General features: G+C 45.7%; 1 protein-coding gene across 3 annotated transcripts in view; it reads left to right on the forward strand.

The window, feature by feature from the left end:
- LOC141132419 (transcription factor 7-like 2) overlaps nucleotides 1-22,989 on the forward strand; it is a 1,287,046-nt gene that overhangs the window by 957,524 nt on the left and 306,533 nt on the right. For all 3 annotated transcript variants that reach the window (XM_073620780.1, XM_073620781.1, XM_073620782.1), the window contains one exon: nucleotides 19,921-19,966. In XM_073620780.1, the coding sequence (XP_073476881.1) occupies nucleotides 19,921-19,966 (46 nt within the window). The remainder of the gene's footprint in view (nucleotides 1-19,920; nucleotides 19,967-22,989) is intronic.

Genomic DNA, 22,989 nt, shown 5'->3' on the forward strand with positions numbered 1-22,989 from the left:
TGTTTTGCGTATTCTAGGGCGGCTAGGACTTTTCTTAGGTTGGACAAGGCTGACCTACCCTTGGTGAATACCGACTGCAGGGTGAATAAGGGATGGCATGATATTTGCTAAACAAGAGGCTATAATCTTAGAGAGTATTTTGGAGTCTATGTTTAGCAACGAGATTGGGCGGTAAGACCCTGGCTGCTGTGGATCTTTCCCTTTTTTAGCATTTAGTTTTATGTTTGCTTGGTGTCCTGTCAGGAGGTAAGGGCCCCCATCCCATATTGTGTTGTAGACAGAAAACAGGGAGGGGGTGATTTCCTCTTTTAGCAATTTAAAAAACTCAGGAGTGTATCCATCAGGGCCAGGGGCTTTGCCACTTGTCAGGCCTTTAATGGAGGCCGAGATTTCTCCTTCAGAGATTGGGGAGTTTAAGGTGATTAGCAAATCAGGTTTAATCTGTGGGAGGGGTGTTAATTCTAGCCATTTGGTCGCTTCACAGGGGTCTATCGGTTTTTGGGCATAAAGGTTGGCGTAGAATGTTTCCAAACTTTTATTAATATCCTTGGGAGAAGTGGAGAGAGTGCCATCTGGGTAATGCAAGGCCGTGATATGGGTGGGGAGGTATGTGCTCTTGAGAGTTTAGCTAGTAATTTCCCTGCCTTATTTCCAAATTTGTGAAATTATAATTGTGCGTGAGTCATTTTCATACGCTCTAAATTGTTTGCCCGGATGTCAAAGTGGTCCTTGGCTTCCTGCCATGCCTTACGATTTTCTGGAGTGTTCCGCTCAGTAAGTCGTTTCTGGGCAGTACGTAGGCTATAACTCGTCTTTAGGTATAATTTTTGGGTGTTCTTCTTGTAGGCTGTTAAGAAGGAAACTATCCTTCCACGGAGGAATGCTTTGCCTGCATCCCAGAACAGATTAGGGTTGTTTGCATGGGAGCTATTGTTGCGTGTGTAGTCCTTTCAAGCCTGTTTCAGCATGGTCTTAAAGCATTCATTTTGGTTTAGGTGTGATGGGAAGGGCCATTGTCTATATTCTGGGCGGGTCTGGAGGCTGTCCAATGTGACTGAGATAGGGGAGTGGGCTGAGATGACCATGTCATGAATGCAGGAATCTCTGACTGTGTGGAGAAGGGAGGGGGGTGCAGAGGAAATAGTCAAGTCTAGCAAAAGTTATGGGCTGTGGAGAAAAAGGTAAATTATTTATCTAGGGGGTGTTGAATTCTCCACGTGTCTATTAATTGGAGGGCGTTCACCTTGTGGTAGAGGTAGGTGAACGGGTCACATGCTTTCGGTCTTAGGTTACTATGGGATCAGGATCTGTCTTCAGAGTTGTTGATGACTGAATTGAAGTCACCTCCTATGAGGTGGGGGAGGTTGGTCTCTGCTAATTGGGTTGTGAGGTCGGTGAAGTAGGATTTGTCAGGGGAGTTAGGTGCATAGATGTTGGTTATTCTGATTTCTCTGGACAGGAATTTAAAGTGAACTGAAACTGATCTTCCATCCTCATCGCTGTCTACGGATACTACATCGCATGTTAATTTTTTATTTAAAAGTATGATTGTGCCTGCTTTGCGGCCTTTAGATGCTGATCCTATCACCCTGCCTACCCATAACTTCCGCATTTGGAAGAAGTCGCTTTCCGCTAAGTGTGTTTCCTGGAGCAGTGCTATGTCTGATTTGAATCTACTTAGGTGTCTGAGGACCTTCATTCTTTGTCGGGGAGCGCAGCCCCTTAACATTCCAGGATGTTATGCGTACAGTGGCCATGGATTAGGTTAAATGAAGATGGTGTATGAGGTAGTATGTGTAAATTACCTGTGTTAAATAATCTGCGAACGGAGACTGGTGTGTTGTTTCAATTTTCCGGATTCATGAACGGGGGAACCATTCCTTCTTGAGAGAGTGAGGCATGAAGGAATAGAAGAGGAAAGAAAAGTAAAATAGATTAAACTTGAGATACAAACAATTTTGTGAATTCACTTTTTTCCGTATGCTAATTTCACCACCGGTCAGACCGCAAGTCCCAAGGCCAGAGAAGTGTGTTGTTGATGTAAGGCACTACTCCCCAGAAAATATGGTAGAGTTGGGAGAAGGTCTCCACTATTCCCTGGCTTGCAGGATTTCCCTGTTGGGTGGACCAAGTGGCTAAGGAGCATAGTGGCCTCGCCTGAGAGAAGACACATGGTGGGTTCTGGCGGCAAGGAACATAGCAGAGAACACTTCAAAACTTTTAGAGGACTGCATATGAAATAGATGAAAATCAGAACATAAAAACAGTAATTCAATGAGGGAAACTCATATGGAAAGTAACGGATGACATTTCTATGTTTGCACTGTGTGGACAGACCTAGAGGTGATAGGTTCCTGGAGGGTCAGGACTCAAAAAGAAAGGATATGTCTGCCACTCCAATGGGTGGTGGGCTTTCTTTAGAGGGCAATTTCATCGATGAGTGGGTTGATCAATTGAGGAGGTGTGCTTTAGGCGTTTTGGCGGATCCTTCCTGGGGCTCCTTTGCTCCCTGGGCCCACTTTTCACTTTTTCTGCGTATGTGTCAAGTGAACGCAGGAAAGCGGTTGCCTTTTCAGGGGATTGAAAAGTGAGCTGTTCCCCATCTGGGGCTTGCAGACGAAGGACTGCAGGGTAGGCTAATGTGAAACTAACGCTGCGTTTGAATAGCTCTGCGCACACGGGTTGGAAATCCTTGAGTTTGTGGGATACCTCGGCAGAATAATCTGCAAAGATGAGGAGCTTGTGACCCTCTATCACCATGGAATGTGCGTTCCGGAAATGCTGCAAAATATCCGTGAGGTCCGCATAATTCAGGTATTTCGCAATGATTGGCCTTGAGCGATTGTGTTAGTTCGCCTGGGCCCTGATCGGATGAGCCCTTTCTACGGTGCATCTGCGGTGTAAGCCAAGGGCCTTTGGGAGGGCAGAGGTGCAAATATCTAGGAGTGAGCCATGCTTGAATGACTCGGGGAGTCCAATTATCCGGAGGTTGTTCCTTCTGGAACGATTTTCCAGATCCTCCATTCATGCAGATGCTGCTGGGCTTGAGTGAATTTTTCTAAAGCCACATTCATAGTATATTGGTCGTCTTCCAATAAGGATATACATTGTTCAGCTTCCATTAACCTCTGAGAGTGGTCTCCCAGCTCTTTGCGTAGCTACAGGATGCCTGCTGATACCGCTCTTTCCACTGCGGCCGTTATTGTGGGGGAGAGCAGGGCTGCTACTGCCTGGGCTATTTAATCATAGGAGACTGGAGCCTCCTTGTTTCCCCTCCCACTGGCATCCATTTCCTCAGTGTAATTTTCTCCTTCACCTGGGTTACCTGTACGTTGTGGCTGCAGATCACTCTGTGTGAGAGGAGATGCAGATGCCGCAGCGGCCATCTTAGGTCTCCCTGGAGCTCCGGAGTGGGAGGGAGAAGCGTGTCTCTAACAAGATCTGGAGCGGGATCGCGGCTGTGAGGGATACCACTCCATCCACGGCAGCGCAGGGGTTTATGTGGAGTTTATCTGGAAGGGGGGAGAGCTGCCCGGGGCTTAATAAGCCCCTTTTTTTTTTTTGCTGGCGGAGCGGAGCCGCCGGTCTCCCTGTCCCTTATGGCGCCGGAACCGGAAGTAAAAGTGCCAATTTTGAGGGCTTAGCTGCAAGTTATTGGGCATAAGGTATGGGGGTCTGGGTACTGCCCTGGGGGACCTGTATCAATGGGAAATAAAAGTTTGTAAAAAACATTTTTAAATGAACAGTGATTTACTGATGCTTAAAGTGAAACAATAAAAATGAAAAATTCCTTTAAATACAGTGCCTGGGGGGGTCCCCCTAGTCTGCTTGTAAAGTGGTGCACCATGTATAGAACCTGCTGCAGTAAAAAAATGACATTTTCCCTGCAAGCTTTCTTTATTTTATAAACAACAGTTGGGGAGCCATCTGTATGATAAGGCCACAATTTAGTGCGCTTGGAACAAGATTAGAGATTTTTTGGGATAAATTCTGGTGTTTAACAAACACAGAGTACCCTGCGCTTAGGATAGTGGCTAGTTTGCTGCCGTCTCCTAAAAAAGAGAACCCCCCCAAAAAAAGCGGGGGGGTCCAGAATATGAGTCAGTAAATGGGATGGGTGGCGCTACCTGAGATCGATAGGTGTATGAGACCAATCTCTCTGACATAAACTCTATTTACCTTACTTAGGTTTAAACTAGAGGATGTAATGGATTCCTATTCAAGAATGTAAAGACGTCTGCAGGATTACATAAAGTGAAAAACCTTTTATAAAGTGCTAAATGCTACAGGTGGAGTAAATAGATAAAATCCTGTGTATTCGTGGCCCTCCCTGTGCAAATGTGGCAAGGGAGTCTTCGCGGTTCCATCCAAACTAAGTGAAAAATATACTATAATAATATATGTGTGATAGCTTAAAGCGGGGTTCCACCCAAAAGTGGAACTTCCGCTCATCGGATTCCTCCCCTCCTCCGGTGCCACAGTTGGCACCTTTCAGGGGGGAGGGGGGTGCAGATACCTGTATAATACAGGTATCTGCACCCACTTCCGGGAATAGACTCCCGCAGGAGTCACGCCCCCTCCCGCACTCCCCCGCTGTCTCCTGGGAAACACACAGGTCCCAGGAGATAGCGGGGACCATTGAGAACGCGCAGTGCGACTCGCGCATGCACAGTAGGGAACCGGGAAGTGAAGCCGCAAGGCTTCACTTCCTGATTCCCTCACTGAGAATGGCAGCGGCAGCACCCGAGGGACGGTTCGGTCTTGGCTGCCGACATCGCTGGACCCCGGAACAGGTGAGTGTCCTTAATTTAAAAGTGAGCAGCTGCAGTATTTGCAGCTGCTCACTTTTAAAAAAAAAAATTTTGCAGGACTCCCACTTTAACAGAAATCGTATGTGTGTGTGTCTATCCCTGCACAGATGTGACCAAAAAAAAACCTCATAGATCCAAACAATCTAAGTGCAGTCCAAGGATATATATATATGTATAACAAAACAAATAAGAATGTGATTCAAAACAGTCCAGTGATCAGTTAAGTTGTGCACATTGAAAGGCAAACACTCCTAGAGCTGATGTGCTACCATCTGATCTGAATCATTTAAAACAGGAAAAAAATTAGTCCCAATAACGATGATATGCAATATTCCAAGGATCACAGAAGTTCATTCAAAAGGTGACTTGTGTACTCTGTTGCATAGGTATTCATGTGACTTTTGTGCTCCCCCTCTCGGGTCCCCACTCACCAGCTACCACCACCCCTGCAGGGGTGAATGGTATATATAGTATACAGCAGCTGAGGTCCTGATGTCTCTCCGGGTCAGGATTCTTCCAATTTCCCGGCAGGATATCCTGTGTCAGCCGAATACTAGGAGGTAGCTAGTATATTCCAGTGTTTACTGAAAGTGGAAGACACATACAAAAAGCTAAAGGGGAATCCTAAGACCCGATACGAGAAAAAGTTGAAGTTGCTGTCTTTGGTTTCTCCACTTCACTTCACTCCTTCCCAATTTTACAATTTTCTCTTCTCACCTCTCCCACACTCTCCTCACTCTACCTTATATCTGGGGTTTCTTTCTCTCTTCTCACATCTCTCCTCACATGCCTACATACCTTACTCTCATTCACCTTTTTTAGACTTTCCTCGGTTCCTGTGCCTGCCCTGGTCGGCGTCTGCTGCCGTCTCCGTGGGGCTCCCCACCTCAGCTCCCGTTGGGGGTCACCTGGATGGCTCTTGGGACCCCGCCACTTCACCGTCACTATACAGTCTCTCAGTGAGTATCCCCATACAGCAATTTTGGGGGTCCGTTTATCACGCTCCCCCTTTACTAATGTTTTTTGTTCTAGTGCATCGTGTAATTATCCCAATATTTTTTATAAATATTTTTTCAGATATTACACGGGCTCGCTCCTGATGAGTGGCATGGAAGCCACGAAACGCGTTGAGCCACCAATGCCTTGTTTAACCGTCTATCCAGTCCTTACCAATCTTATCTTTTCCAACCCCCCCCCCCCCCACAGGTCTAGCGAGGCCTTAGGTCCAGCAGATATTACTGGCTTTTATCCTATTTTACCCTACCTTGAAATCATGATGTACTAGGGAATTTATTTCAGGTGATATCTTAAGTTACCATTATCTAACTTTTTACCCTGTTCATCTTTCTATTATTGTATGAACAAATATTATCATGAATGTTTATTATACTACATCATGTATCTACCTGTTTTATCTTGTATGCTTTTTGCGATTGTAACGGATGTGCTTTGGTATTATGTCAATAAATTCCTCTATGTTCATCTTACTACCTGCTTGCTGGTACATGCTTCATATAAAGTCCCAACCTCCCCTCCAATAATCCCCTTGTTTGTGCTATAGATTGGGATGGAAACGCTTGACCTTACCAGGTCTTGGTTTCATTTAAAGTCCCTAGGGATGGAAATGGGTGACCTTACCAGGCCATGATTTCCTTAAAGTCCCTAATACCAATAATTCCCTTTTCTTGTATTAGTCCAGTGATCAGTCAAGTTGTGCACATTGAAAGGCAAACACAGGCTAAAAAGTGTAGGTTTCCTTACAGCTTCTGATACACACTATTTATAAAGAATAACATGTTTAAGACACTTAATTTTTTTTTTTAAATATATTAATTTAGACTTAATAGGAGACCCAGAATAGTAGGCATGGGAGTCCAAAAGAAAAAAATAGCATGAAGAGGAAAGCCCCATAAAATGAGAAGGATGTATATATATATATATATATATATATATATATATATATATATATATATATATATATATATATTATTTTTTTTTCTACATATATTATCTAAAACAGTGGTTCTCAGCTCCGGTCCTCAGGACCCACTAACAGGCCAGAATTTAAGTATTACCTTGGGGAGATGCAGACTAGAATACTGCAATCACTGAGCAGCAAATGATATCACCTGTGATGTATTTCAGTTATCCTGCAAACCTGGCCTGTTAGTGGGTCCCGAGGACAGGAGTTGAGAACCACTGATCTAAAAGATGTGTACTTAGGGCTAGCCTGTCTCAAAGGGGGGGTCCTACTAAAGGGGAGCAGCCAAAGGGAACAAAATTTGATAAAGGGACTGGTAGACCAAGAGGTCCTAAGTCACAAGCCCAGGAGGCTACGGGCAGTGAACATCATGACCACATACCCCACCAGTAGACCCATATATCCTGATCTCCTCAGGTATAGAAAGATTATAATCTAGGTTAGGAGTCTGGGTGTTAACCTTCCTGAAGGTAAGCAGACATTCCATAAAATGTCACACCTCACGCTATTGGACTAAAGCAGATTAAGGGTTAGCTATGAAGCAGTTCAGGTCGATATCCAAGTTGAGGCCCTTGGGGTCAAGGAACTCCAACCGGTATATCCAACCAGTTTCATTTTTTTGAGATCAAGGTTGTTTTATTCCCCCTCTCCATTTGTCCTTGATGAGGTCGATCCTGTAGAATATCAATCCGGTGGGATCCCTATGATGTACCTCATCAAAATGTCAGGATAGCTTGTGCTTAGGGAAGCCTTTTTTGATATTGTTAATATGCTTTCTTATCCGCACATAAAGGGGGCGGGTGGTTCTGCCTACACACTGGAGGTGGCAAGGGCATTCAATGACATAGATGACATAGGTACTGTGACAGGTGATCAATTCCTTTATCTTATATTCTCTCTGGTCAGTTCTTGACATAAAGGTTTCTCTTTTTCTTGGCTGTTTTTTACTGATTCTACAGGGCAAGCATGTCTGGCATTTGTAAAACCCTTTCATGTCAGCAAAGATTTTAACCTGTTTTGGGGGATCAATTACATTACCAGCATGTCTGCCTGTGTATGGAAGTCTTCTATTATGTTACAGTTCCTGCATATCCTTAGTAGTTGATCTTTATGAACATCTTTTTGTATTATACTCTTGTATAAATGAGTTGACATCTATGGTAGCCAACAGACAGTTATTTGCCCCCTCAATATTCTGAAGATCTTTTATGAGTTGCAAACTATCTATCTCGTAGGTAGGATCTACCTTCCTGCAGCAGTGGTTGAAGATATTTATCCAGATATTCTCCCAGGTGCGAGAAGACTGAATTGATCCCGCTTATGATCGTCTGCCAGGCGGTTTATTTAAACTCTTGTGGATCTTCGGAGTATAGTATATTACCGGGGTCTTAGTGGAATTGGACACTAGCTTTTCAGCCTCTTTTGTACTAAGAATTCCAATATCTTTCCCCTTCTTTACAAAAAGCTTCAACTTTTTCTCGTATCGGGTCTTAGGATTCCCCTTTAGCTTTTTGTATGTGTTTTCCACTTTCAGTAAACACTGGAATATACTAGCTACCTCCTAGTATTCGGCTGACACAGGATATCCTGCCGGGAAATTGGAAGAATCCTGACCCGGAGAGACATCAGGACCTCAGCTGCTGTATACTATATATACCATTCACCCCTGCAGGGGTGGTGGTAGCTGGTGAGTGGGGACCCGAGAGGGGGAGCACAAAAGTCACATGAATACCTATGCAACAGAGTACACAAGTCACCTTTTGAATGAACTTCTGTGATCCTTGGAATATTGCATATCATCGTTATTGGGACTAATTTTTTTCCTGTTTTAAATGATTCAGATCAGATGGTAGCACATCAGCTCTAGGAGTGTTTGCCTTTCAATGTGCACAACTATAGACACGCACATATACGATCACTGTTAAGCTATCACACGTATATTATATTTTTCACTTAGTTTAGATGGAACAGTGAAGACTCCCTTGCCACATTTGCGCAGGGAGGGCCACGAATACACAGAATTTTATCTATTTACTCCACCTGTAGCACTTAGCATTTTATAAAAGATTTATAAAAGGTTTTTCACTTTGTTATCCTGCAGATGCTTTTACATTCTTGAATAGGGATCCATTACATCTTCTAGCTTAAACCTAAGTAAGGTAAATAGAGTTTATGTCAGAGAGATTGGTCTCATACACCTATCGATCTCATGTAGCGCCACCCACCCCATTTACTGACTCACTTTAAATTCTGGTGTTTGTTTTGCAGACTTTGAATAGAAGTAACAGGTGCAGAAAAATTGGTCTTTGGGTGTTGGTGCCTTCACTTCGTAACCCTATAGAGGTACTCTTGATGAAAGCAAGATTTGGCCTTGCTGTCAAAAATTGAAATATGCACCTGTCAAACAGGTGCGGAAAAAAATAGTCCATGGGTGTTAATTGTGCCCATGAAACCTATTCCAAAAAATTAATTTCAGATAAAATCAACACCCACAAAGCTAGGAAGCGTAGACAGTCTTGCAGAGATTCCAGATCCAGAAAATGCTTAATCTGCGACATCGGCATCAGGGGCTTAATAGCTGCTGCTAATCCAGGACTGATTCGTTTTGATAAATTTCATCCGGTCAACGGAGTCTGTGAAAAGATGCGCTCTTTTATCTGTCACAAAACCTCTGGCAGCACTGAATGCCCGTTCCGAAAGCATGTTGGATGCAGGGCAGCCCAATGGCTCAATTGCATAGTGGGCAAGTTCTGGCCAGTGTTCTATTCTCATGACCCAGTGGATTGTCAACTGGAAAGCCCTTCATGTCGGTTTTCTCCCCTAGATAATCTCACACCATATGATGCAGACGCTGCCGATGGGATGTGGAAGCTGACAGCCCTGGGTGCCCAAGAATAAAAATAAATTGAAATTCATTACTGAGATGGCCCTCCCTGAGTCTGGAAAGGCACTACATAAATTCCATAACAAGCAAACAAAAGAACCCGGAGCAGCGCCTGGTGCTTGACATTTGCTTGAGGAAGGAGGCGTGACTAGCCTCTGTAATGCATTCCGATTGGTCTGTTCTCCTTGTGGCTTGACAGGTGCCGACCGGCCCTTTGTTGCTCGTGTTTACAGCGACCTCTCTCCTGGTTCACAGAGCCGCCTGCACTACTCCACGATCCCGTGTGGGATCTTCACCACAGCCCATCCAGGCATAGACTGTTATCCTGTGAGTTGAACCGGTTACTGATTTTACATGTTTTTTACTCATTAAACTGTGCTACACTATTGGTCGCCTGGCGCTTCTCTCCCCTTCCCCTCTTCTATTACATAAACTCCTCTTTAAGATGATCTCAAGATATCTGATCCTCTGCTCCCTCTGTGAGGACGGGGTGAGTCCTGAGACTTTCCCCTTCTAACGGTGGTCAAGGAGGGTTGCCAGCCAAAACTGCAGTGTTTATCCTCATGACACATCACAGGAAGCACCTCCATGGTTAAGAGAGGACAGAATTAAAATTAGACTTGGGAAACTTAACATTAATAAATCACCGGGACCAGATGGCTTGCGCCCGAGGGTACTTGGGGAACTCAGTCAAGTAATTGCCAGACCATTGTTCCTAATTTTTACTGACAGTCTACTGACTGGAATAGTACCAGCTGATTGGAGAAAAGCCAATGTAGCAACAATATTAAAAAATGGCCCAAAATACATCCCTTGGAATTACAGACCAGTTAGCCTAACGTCAATAGTATGCAAGCTCTTGGAGGGGATGATAAGGGACTATATTCAAGATTTTAGTAATGAGAACAGTATCATTAGCAGTAATCAGCATGGATTGATGAAGAATCGTTCTTGCCATAACAATCTATTAACCGTCTATGAGTAGGTGAGTTGCCATCTAGACGTGGTGTATCTGGATTTTGCAAAAGCATTTGACACAGTTCCCCTTAAATGTTTACTGTACAAAATAAGGTCCGTTGGCATGGACCATAGGGTGAGTACATGGATTGAAAACTGGCTACCAGAGCGAGTTCAGAGGGTGGTGATAAATTTCGAGTACTCGGAATGGTCAGGGGTGGGTAGTGGGGTCCCCCAGGGTTCTGTGCTGGGACCAATCCTGTTTAATTTGTTCATAAACAACCTGGAGGATGGGGTAAACAGTTCAATCTCTGTATTTGCAGATGATACTAAGCTAAGCAGGGCAATAACTTCTCCGCAGGATGTGGAAACTTTGCAAAAAGATCTAAACAAATTAATGGGGTGGGCAACTACATGGGAAATGAGGTTTGATGTAGAAGAATGTAAAATAATGCATTTGGGTGGCAAAAATATGAATGTAATCTATACACTGGGGGGAGAACCTCTGGGGGAATCTAGGATGGAAAAGGACCTGGGAGTCCTAGTAGATGATAGGCTCAGCAATGGCATGCAATGCCAAGCTGCTGCTAACAAAGCAAACAGAATATTGGCATGCATTAAAAAGGGGATTAATTCCAGAGATAAAATGATAATTCTCCCACTCTACAAGACTGGTCAGGCTGCACCTAGTGTATGCTGTCCAGTTCTGGGCACCAGTCCTCAGGAAGGATGTACTGGAAATGGAGCGAGTACAAAGAAGGGCAACAAAGCTAATAAAGGGTCTGGAGCAGTGGTTCTCAACCTGGGGGTCGGGACCCCCTCGGGGGTCGAATGACGATTTGCCAGGGGTCACCGAGTCCTGGGCTGTTCCTGAAGCCTGCTCTCCCAGCCTACCTGTGATTATAGTTGCCATTAAAAGTCCCCACTACAGTTCTCGGATCAGCAGATGACCTTGATCAAGAACACCTAAGTTGGCTGATCAGAACTCCCCCCCCCAGCACTGCTACTGATCCCACCCCCCACCAGCACTGCCACTCATCCCACGCCCCACCAGCACTGCCACTCATCCCACGCCCCACCAGCACTGCCACTCATCCCACCTCCACCAGCACTGCCACTCATCCCACCTCCACTAGCACTGCCACTCATCCCAACTCCCTGCCAGCACTGCCACTCATCCCATTACCCCCACCCACCAAGGAGTAGGAGAATGAATAAAAATAGAGGATATATGGAAGGGAGAGCAAAAGAGGGGAAGGAACAAAGAAAAAGGGAGAAAAAGAATAAGGGAACAAGGAAGACGGCTAGAAAGAGGGATGGGGGAAAAAAACAAGAAATTATGATAGAGAGAGATAAAAGGGAAAGAAAAAAGAACAAAGAGAGTGCTACATCCTAAATTGTACCATAAGGGGTTTTAATACTGTACGAGTGGAAGGGAGTCAGGGAGCGCTAAATGTCCGTGGGATAGGGGCGCAAATTACTTGTCTTGCCTTGGGTGCTGACAACCCACGCTACGAAAATAATTTTACTGTTAGGGGTCCCCACAACTTGGGAAATTTTATCAAGGGGCCACGGCACCAGAAAGGTTGAGAACCACTGGTCTGCAGGATATTAGTTATGAGGAAAGGTTGCGAGCACTGAACTTATTTTCTCTGGAGAAGAGACGCTTGGGAGGTGATATGATTTCAATATACAAATACCATACTGGTGGCTCCACAATAGGGATAAAACTTTTTCGCAGAAGGGAGTTTAACGAGACTCGTGGCCACTCGTTAAAATTAGAAGAAAAGAGGTTTAACCTTAAACTACATACAGGGTTATTTACTGTAAGAGCGGCAAGGATGTGGAATTCCATCCCACAGGTGGTGGTCTCAGTGGGGGGCATTGATAGTTTCAAGAAACTATTAGATAAGCACCTGAACGACCACAACATACAGGGATGTACAATGTAATACTGACATATAATCACACACATAGGTTGGACTTGATAGGCTTGTGTCTTTTTTCAACCTCACCTACTATGTAATAGTGATCCTTCTCCTTGATGCCACAAATTCTAGTGTTTCGCAGGCTTAGAAGAATGAGGGAGCCCATGCACCGCAAGTTTGCGAGGCATGAGAAGCAGAGTCCTTGGGGTAAATGAGGATTACAGTGTCACGGAACGTCCCACACTCCGTTTGAGTGCTTCCGTCATATACCGCTTCCTAAGTTCTGGAACACGAGTCCAATGGATCTGGCTATAGGAACCCCAAGAACTAGACAACACCAGTCTTGGAGTACATCAGAACTACTCTTTATTTGAGATCTCCCACACATTTATACACCAGGATGACTCAAAGCTAACCTAATTAACATGAGCTCCAATAGGAGTCGTCCCGTCTCCTACATTGTATAGAGGACAATGTGATCAGCTCATTCAATTTACGCACATTACCATAAATATCAACACAGGGTTAATTAGAACAAACAACAATGAGTTGAATACCCTTAGAACCTAGACTAAACTTATTTACATTAAACCCATCAGGAATTGATGACATTAGCATCTCCTCACAGGATGTGTCCCAACAGAATGAATCAGTCTTATCAGCAGGGGGCTGCTGGAGGAACCCCCCCTCCCTCTTCAGGGACAGAGATCCACAGCAAGGAGTCCCCAACAGAATCAAACAACAAACAATATATACATATATACACGACTGAGTCCGATTAATACAGTTCAAACTGGACCTCCAATGCACCCCACAAAGAGCACCGTTCCATTGAAAATCCAGGGCCCATAATCAAAAGGCAACAGGCTTGCATACAGTCCTCTCCAACAGCCTCTGTCCCGGCTAGGTCTGTGACATTTCTCCCCTTTCGGCAGGAGACTAACACAGGAGAAGACCCCAGACGGGTTGACTCCGAAGTTAGTCCATAGTTCCAGTCCTCTACTGCCTGTACCCACACAGTACCCCAAACAAATTGTTCCAAACAGAGTATTACTCACCCAGCCAACCTCTGCCTCTCTCAGAGAACATATCTGCCGCTGGGGAGAGGCCTGGACTGGCTCTTCTCCCTGGAATCCTTTCTGCCGCTGGAGAGAAGACAGGGTGTCTGGGCTCACTCTGTCATGCTGTTGGGGATCGGGGCCCACTGCCCAGAATCCCTGGGGTATACAGGTGGAGATTGAAGTCCCATCCACCTTCACAGGAAATCCATCCTCTGTTAGTTGAGGGCAGAGTCCAGCAGTCCTCGGCCCTGTTGCCAGCCCTTCTGCTGGAAACCCCACACCATCTGTTCCGGCTAACTGTTGGAGAGGGAGGCCGACTGCCCCGCCTCCCTGGAACTCTGTAGTTGTTGCCGGTGCTGGGCAGAGGTTGGTAGCACTCTGCCCTGTTGCCAGCACTTCTGCTGGGGACTCCGCATCCTCTGCTCCGGCTAACTGTTGGGGCAGGAGGCTGGCTTCCTCCACTCCCAAACTGTGTAACTGCCATTGGGGAGGTGAGCCGGCTGCTTCCTTTTCCATTCCCTCATCTGGCTGCTGGGACGACATGTCGATGGTACTGTCTCCCAGGTACATGGATCTTTGCTGGGGAGGAAAGCCCACTTCCTCCACCCTGGCCAACTGTTGGGGAGGGACAACACACACCTCCTCTCCCTTCTCCCCCTGTATCTGCTGCTGGGAAGTGATTGCCATCTTCTCAGCCTGAGCCTCCACAATTGCTGCAGGTGTGGGGCAGAGGTCTTGAACCCTCTGTCCGGTTGCCAGCACTTCTGCTGGGGGTTTGCCAGGTGGTTCCTCCTCTACAGAAACGTCTATTAAATCCCCAGTCTCTGGAATTGGTAAAAGTGTGGGGCAGAGGTCTTGGACCCTCTGTTCGGTTACCAGATCTTCAGCTGGAGAAGTTTGTTTTAACTCCATAGATGCTGCTGGCAGAAAATCACATGTCCCTGTCAGTGTAGTGGGAGAAAGGCCGACTACCTCTTCTCTCAGGAAGGCTGAAGCCACTGTTGGTGCTGGGCAGAACACAGTGAACTTTGGCCCTGATAGCAGCTCTTCTGCTGGAGGCTCATCAGGTTTTTCTTCCTCAGCAGAAAAGTCTATCAAATCCCATGTCTCTGCAACTGATGTCTGGGGATAGAGGTTCACCATCTCCTGTCCATGGAACCCAGAAGATGCTATCATTTCTGGGCAGAGGTTAGCAGAGCTCTGCCCTGTTGTCAGCACTTCAGGTTTGGGGACGGCAATCTCCGGATTTTCCACTGCCGATTCTCTGGCATGCTGCTGAACTTGTTCTAGCAGTTTCCTGTATGCCCTTTCCAGATGCTGTTCCTTCCTTAGCAAATGGTCCAGATCAGGTTTGAGCTCTGAGACCCCTGCAAGACCGAGCATAGACTCTCTATAGTCTCTCAGGTCCTCAAGGTCAGGTTCCCCTTCATTGCCAAACATAAAAAGATCTGTAAGGCTCTCCCACAGCAATCCAGGGCCGCCAAAGTCATATCCCTCCGGAGAGCATTCTGTTGTCTCCCCTAAATATCCCTCCTCTGCGTGCCATTGCAGAGCCCGATAACGATTGTCCAGCTCTATCTCCTGCTGGACCAACCTGTCCAACTCAGACACCCATTGCTCCTGGGGCTGCTCTCCCAGGAATGCCATCCGCAATGCCCGTTGGTCACTGGCCCGTTGCTCTTGGGTTGGAAAGCACTTGCCCTGTTTTATACCAGCGAGACGGAGGGCTGCAATCCAGAGCTCCACCCGAATTTGCTGCCTAAGCTCCAGGTATTCATCCTCAGATACAGTCCTGGTGTATGTTGAAAGGATGATCCGCAGCAGCCCCGGGAATTCTGATGCCAGGTCCATATCTCCGCTGGGGTGACTGAAGTCTGCTATGCTGATCTTGGATCCAGTTGGAGGTTTGGATGTCCCAGACTTCAGGAAGCTTTCCCGCTGCTTGCCACCAATGTCACGGAACGTCCCACACTCCGTTTGAGTGCTTCCGTCATATACCGCTTCCTAAGTTCTGGAACACGAGTCCAATGGTTCTGGCTATAGGAACCCCAAGAACTAGACAACACCAGTCTTGGAGTACATCAGAACTACTCTTTATTTGAGATCTCCCACACATTTATACACCAGGATGACTCAAAGCTAACCTAATTAACATGAGCTCCAATAGGAGTCGTCCCGTCTCCTACATTGTATAGAGGACAATGTGATCAGCTCATTCAATTTACGCACATTACCATAAACATCAACACAGGGTTAATTAGAACAAACAACAATGAGTTGAATACCCTTAGAACCTAGACTAAACTTATTTACATTAAACCCATCAGGAATTGATGACATTAGCATCTCCTCACAGGATGTGTCCCAACAGAATGAATCAGTCTTATCAGCAGGTTGCTGCTGGAGGAACCCCCCCTCTCTCTTCAGGGACACAGATCCACAGCAAGGAGTCCCCAACAGAATCAAACAACAAACAATATATACATATATACACGACTGAGTCCGATTAATACAGTTCAAACTGGACCTCCAATGCACCCCACAAAGAGCACCGTTCCATTGAAAATCCAGGGCCCATAATCAAAAGGCAACAGGCTTGCATACAGTCCTCTCCAACAGCCTCTGTCCCGGCTAGGTCTGTGACATACAGTATCTGGAACTGCCTCCTCCCAGCGATGTACTAATCCCAAGGGTTCTGGGGATGGAAAACCATCCCTTAAGGTTTGACGTATGTCTTCCCTGCTTCAGTGCCTCCAAAACTGCCAGAATCCTCCTCCTGCTCCTCCTCCTCTTGTGTGTTCTGTGGCATTGCAAGAATGGTGTCTGCATAAAGTGGGCTTTGAGAGGAAAGGAAGTCGTCCTTTTCCTCCTGCTGCTCTGCCACGAGTGCCCTGTCTATAATGCCACGCAGAGTCTGCTCCAGCAGAAACACAACAGGGATTGTGTCACTGATGCATGCATTGTTACGGCTCACCTTCCTTCTCGCCTCCTCAAATTGTGACAGTGCATGCATCCTTTATCAGTAGCCACTGGCATGAGGAAAAAAGCCAAGTTGGCCTGAGCCTGTGGTTGTGCAATGCTCGCACAGATACTCAATGACGGCCCTCTGCGGTATGTGCAGCCACCGCACCATTGCCATATTTGAGTTCCACCTGGTAGGTATGTCACAAATCAGGCCGTTTTATGGGCACGTGGAATTCCAGCTGAATTTCAGCCAACCGAGCACTAGCTGTGTATGACTGCCTGAAATGGCTACAGACTCTTGTGGCCTGCTTTAGCAGATCTTCCAACCCTGGGTCCCTCTTTAAAAAATGCGGCACCACCAAATTGAGGACATGTGCCAGACATGGCACATGTCAACTTTCCCTATCTAAGGGTGGACAGGAGGTTAGTGCCATTATGGCACTGGCTCCAGCTGGCATGGCATGATCCACCTCTTGGCCTGCCCCTGCAGAGCTGAAAGAATCTTTGCTCTGGTGTGGCTCCTGTCCCCTAGACAGACCAGCTGAAGCACTGCATGGCATGTTCTAGGCTGACTCATTGAATAGCCTAAAAGAACACTTAGAGGGTACTGGTGGTTCATGGGACAATTCAGTAGAGGAGGGCATGGAGGAGGGGGTGGAGCTGACAAATCTCGCATCATCACCACCATCTGTATGAAAGTTTTGCAGCAAAACAAGATGCAGCACTGAGCCCTGCCCTGCATCCTTCCGAGTTGCAAGCAGAGTTACCCAGTGTGCTGTGAATAAAATAGATTGTCTCTGATCATGCTTGCTGGATCACGTGTCAACAGTAATGTGGACCTTGCAGCTGGTTGCCTTGCCCAACATTGCCACAACATTGCCTTCCACTTGATGGTGCAGAGCTGGAATGGCCTTACGTGCAAAGAAATAGCGCCTGGGAACCTACCATTGTAGTACAGCTCATTCTGCAAAATCACAGAAGGGACAGAATGCACCAGATGGAAAGGCAGGAGTTGTAAAGTCAGCAGCTTTGACAAGCTTGCATTTAGACGCTGGGCATGTGGGTGGCAGTGACCATTTTTTTTTCTCTTTTCGCTGCAACAGCTGGGGCAGAGAAATTTGCCTGCTATATTCTACAGCTGGTAGTGTGCTGCTGGCAGATGTGCTGCTAGGACTTGTGACTTTCGCTATACCATCATTCCTGCCAGTGGAGGCTGCTGAAAGGTGATGAGATAAAGTGGGGGTAGACCTGAAAGCAGAATTGCGTCCCTTTTTGTGTGGCTTTCAGATGCTCTTGCACTTGGCTGAGTGGTGGGAGGTTAAAAGCCTTGTCCAGCATGTGGTACCCAAACGGTTGGTGTGTTTGCCACGCTTGATCTGCTTGAGGCAAAGTGTGATCTGCTGCACATGTGGTAAAATAAGGCCCAGACAGCTGAGCTGTGGGAAGTGGGGCGGAAGATAATAAGCTCCACAATGTGATGGAATAGGGTGGCTGCTCTCTACTCTTCCATGATGGCTGCCTCATTGGGGTTGTGCCTCACCCTCACTTTCCTCCTCTGCTCTATCCGGCACCCAAGTCGCATCAGTGACCTTCTCATCATCCCCTCCATCTTCATCATCTCTGGAGCCAACTGCGGCTGGGGGAACATGACTGCCAATTTGTTGTTTACCAGAGTTCTCCCCTCTGTAGGCTCATGTTCCTACCTTCCTAAATTCGGAACCGACATCAGAATCAAAGTAATGCCTGTGCATCGTCAAGGGGCGAGTGGCTCACGCTGTGTTCAAATAACTCAGCTGACTTCTCCATGCATGATTCTGGGGAGTAGCTGTGGACAAGGAGGCAGAATAAGTTGCTCTGGCAGCTGCAGTGGACAGCGCACGAGTCTGTGCTTGTTGGCCTCCCAGACATGATGAGGGGGCTTATTACAAAAATGTAATGTAAATAGAGAAGGGGGATGTATACTTGGATGCACGTAAATGGAAAGTGGTGTTTGGTGCACTTTAACTTGAGTACTCACAACAAAGGCACACTCCACTGACACACTAAAATATAGTGCAGTAAAACTGCACTGGCGCACTTCATTATACTGCCGTAAAAGTGCACTAAGGCATTTCAATATTCTGCAGTTAAACTGCACTAACGCACTTCCATATACTGCAGTAAAAATGCAGTAACGCGCTTCAATATACTGCCGTAAAAGTGCACTAATGCACTTCAATATACTGCAGAATAAGTGTACTAATGCAATGCAATATACTGCAGTAAAACTGCACTAATGCGCTTCAATATACTGCAGTAAAAGTGCACTAAGGCACTTCAATATACTGAAGATAGTTACCACCGCTCCGGACAGACCAAACTGAAGTTTCACTTCCTCCCAGACAAAAAGGGGAGAGAGTCCCAGGTTCTGGTGATTGCTGGTGCAGATAATCGTGTGGAAGGATCTGGACAGCCACACACCGGGATAGGCAGATAAAATTCTTCTTTATTTAATAAATAGGATATAAGGTACATATGACACCGCTGGAGTGATACAGCTTAACAGCTAATGCGTTTCGCACTCATGCAGAGCGCTTACTCAGCTATGAGTAAGCGCTCTGTATGAGTGCGAAACGCGTTAGCTGTTAAGCTGTATCACTCCAGCGGTGTCATATGTACCTTATATCCTATTTATTAAATAAAGAAGAATTTTATCTGCCTATCCCCGTGTGTGGCTGTCCAGATCCTTCCACACGATTATCTGCACTTCAATATACTGCCGTAAAATTGCACTAAGGCACTTCAATATACTGCCGTAAAAGTGCACTAACGCACTTCAATATGCTGCCGTAAACTGACACTATAGTAAAAATGATTGGTTGCACTACACTCACGCTGCCCTATCACTATATTCACACTAAACTTACACTCTTCACTCACAATAGAAATGTATTCTCCCTGGAGAAGAGACGCTGGCAAGGAAATATGATAGTGATATACAAACATCTCAACGGTGATCCCAGCGTAGGAAACTATTCAGTCTCGGGGAGTGTAAGAAGACAGGGGGCCACACAATGAGACTGGAAGAGAAGCGGTTTAACCTTAAGCTGCGTGGAGGGTTTTTCACTGTCAGGCGGTAAGGATATGGAACTCCCTTCCACAATATGTGGTGTCAGCAGGAAGGATTAATAGCTTTAAAAGACTCTTGAACATGCATCTTAGCGAACACAATATACAGGGATATGGGAAAAGACTATCTACTCACACGCACCAACACAGGTTGAACTGGATGGATTGTTGTCTTTATTCAACCTTACCTACTATGTAACTATGCGTTTGTATATTTTTTTTATAGGGAAAAAAGAAGAGAAGAACAAGAGAAAAACAAGATTCCAGCTCAGGTGAGGTGCACACATTGCTCTACAATATTTCAGTTTACTACAAGGAGGTAATTTATGAAAACGGGAAATTAAATGGAATATTCACCCTATTGGTGTTGGTTACCAATATACAGTAACTAGGACAAAGTGATTTTTACAGTTGTCACCCAGACAAGAATAATGTGGAAATCTTCCACTTCCAGTCATCAGAGGGGATTTTCACACTTTCCACTTCTTTTATACTTGCTAAAAAATGTCCAAAATTTTGGTTGTAGCTTTTTTATTATAAAATATAAGGCATTTGAGGAGCCATATGAAATGTAAACTTGTCAAAGAATATTAAATTAAATCTATGGTCCAAATTATTTATAGTCATATATTAATGCCCACATTGTATTTTTATTTTTTTCTAGCATAATCCTATTAATCTGATGATCTTGCAGTTTGTAAACTTTGTGAAGATCTCCACACATTTACATATTTACATAGTTACATAGTAGGTAAGGTTGAAAAAAGACACAAGTCCATCAAGTCCAACCTATGTGTGTGATTATATTTTATTATATGTCAGTATTACATTGTATATCCCTGTATGTTGCTGTCATTCAGGTGCTTATCTAATATTTTTTTTAAACTATCGATGCTCCCCTTTGAGACCACCGCCTGTGGAAGGGAATTCCACATCCTTGTCACTCTTTCAGTAAAGAACCCTCTACGTAGTTTAAGGTTAAACCTCTTTTCTTCTAATGTTAATGAGTGACCACGTGTCTTCTTAAAATCCTTCTAAAGTTTTATCCCTATTGTGGGGTCACCAGCACGGTATTTATAAATTGAAATCATATCCCCTCTCAAGCATCTCTCCTTCCTCATAACTAATATCCTCCAGACCCTTTAGTAGCTTAGTTGCCCTTCTTTGTACTCGCTCCATTTCCAGTACATCCTTCCTGAGGACTGGTGCCCAGAACTGGACAGCATACTCTAGGTGCGACCAGACCAGAGTCTTGTAGAGCGGGAGAAATATCGTTTTGTCTCTGGAGTTGATCCCCTTTTTAATGCATGTCAATATTCAGTTTTCTTTGTTAGCAACAGCTTGGCATTGCATGCCATTGCTGAGCATATCAACCACTAGGGCCCCCAGGTCCTTTTCCATCCTTGTTCAGATCTTTTTGCAACTTTTCCACATTCTGCAGAGAAGTTATTGCCCTGCTTAGCTTAGTATCTGTATTCAATCAGGCAGGCCCTTGCACTGCGTAGTTGTTGGTAGATCTAAAGATTATACAATCAGATTGTATAGTATATGGCCAGCTTTATACACTAAAATGAACAAGTCGCACTTTCAGTGCCATTAATTGTTAATGCCACCCCAAACCCAGAAGCAAACTTTTTGCCTCATGAAAAAAGGAGCATCAAATGCAGCAAAATGAGGGGGCGTGGCCAAGAGCGGCATGTGAGAGGACATGTCTCACAGAGCTCCCATCCTAGATTCTGCTTTGATCCTGCTCCCAGCCTGTGAAACCGTCGCATTTCAGTCCACAACCCTGCCGGACCCACCTCTGACATTCCCGATCCTACCACCGGACACTTTGGACACCATGCAGACCCGTAAACAGACGGAGATCCGGGGACCGTTCGAAATCCAACATGGCGCCGCGGCCTCCTACTCCAGATACTCACGTGGAGCTGACAAGCTGAAGGATGCGGGTAAGCCTCTCAAAACTCTCAAGAATAATAGCAAGGAGCCCCCCAGGGACATGCTGTATAATACAAAAAACAGTCTGAGCTTACAGGGCAGAGAGGGGAGGAAGATATGGATGCCATTCCAGCTATACTACATGCAGCACTGGTGGGAGAGAAGCTCTCACAGGCCCCCTCTGCCACACAGGAATCAGCTTTCCCTGAGAGTGGGGTGGAGGAGAGGGGGGGATGAAGAGGCAGCACAACCCACCCTGGCAGGCATTCTTAGAGCGATACATAGCTGCACAGCCTCTGTGCATACCTTACAGGTGCAATTTGGCGGCATGAAGGAGGAACTGGGCTATATCCACCATGACATGCAAAAGATTAGAGAGCGCAACACTGCCGCAGAAGGTCCCATTAGCGACTTAGAAGACAAACTGACCCCACCTAATCAGAGACACTCAGATCACAGCAAGACTTGCATGCATGCCTGGATTGATGCCAACAAATATGTTATCAGCAAACCAGGAGGGCTGCAGGGAGACTGACATAGGGCTCCACTGCACCCGGAGGTGGGATGAACACAGCGAAGGCTACCTTTTATCCTGTCTTTCTACAGGGCACCGACAGTTTGGCTGAGAGACAAAACGGATTTCTCCCCCCAGTCTTGTGAGCAATGTGAATTTTTCAAATTCTAAAAGTTTACCAGGAAAGAACTAGTTGATTCCCTTTGAGCTGTACCAGTTGTGCGGCTCAAAGCAACCCTAAGTTCTCTGTTTATCGACTTTCAGTTATCAACCGACCGATTGCGTTGGGAATCGCTGGCTAGTGAATGTTTCCACAGTTACACAGTGATGGAGACTCTCCTGTTCTTAGTTCACTATTTTTCTTTACAGTTCAACTAAACTACTGTTATGATTCCAGAAATATTAACATCACTTCCAGCCACCGCACATTCACTGCAAAATTGTGCCATGTCACTTACCCCCAATGCACTGTGACCGACATACAGTTTGGTATACCCAGCTGAACAGAAAAATGTATCACCATGGGCAAGAAGACCTGAGGCTCCTTTTAAAGTCTGGTCGAGATTAAAAATGGCCCTGGTAGGTAAAGTAAACCTCATAAAAATTATCTAGCCGCAACTTCTCTATATTCTGCATAATACCCCAATGGTGGTCCCCCTTAAAATATTTTGCATCACCAACTCCATCTTTAGGTCCTTCCTATGGCACGAAAAAACCCAAAGAGTTAAGTTGGAACAACTGCAGAAACCCAAAGATGCGGGGGGCCTGGCCCTACCTAATCAATGGATTTACTACATAGCAGCCCAACTACAACATATTGCTCGGGCCATGTCTCTGCCG

This window comes from Aquarana catesbeiana, linkage group LG03 (assembly GCF_042186555.1).
Source record: "Aquarana catesbeiana isolate 2022-GZ linkage group LG03, ASM4218655v1, whole genome shotgun sequence".
Classification (NCBI taxonomy): domain Eukaryota; kingdom Metazoa; phylum Chordata; class Amphibia; order Anura; family Ranidae; genus Aquarana; species Aquarana catesbeiana.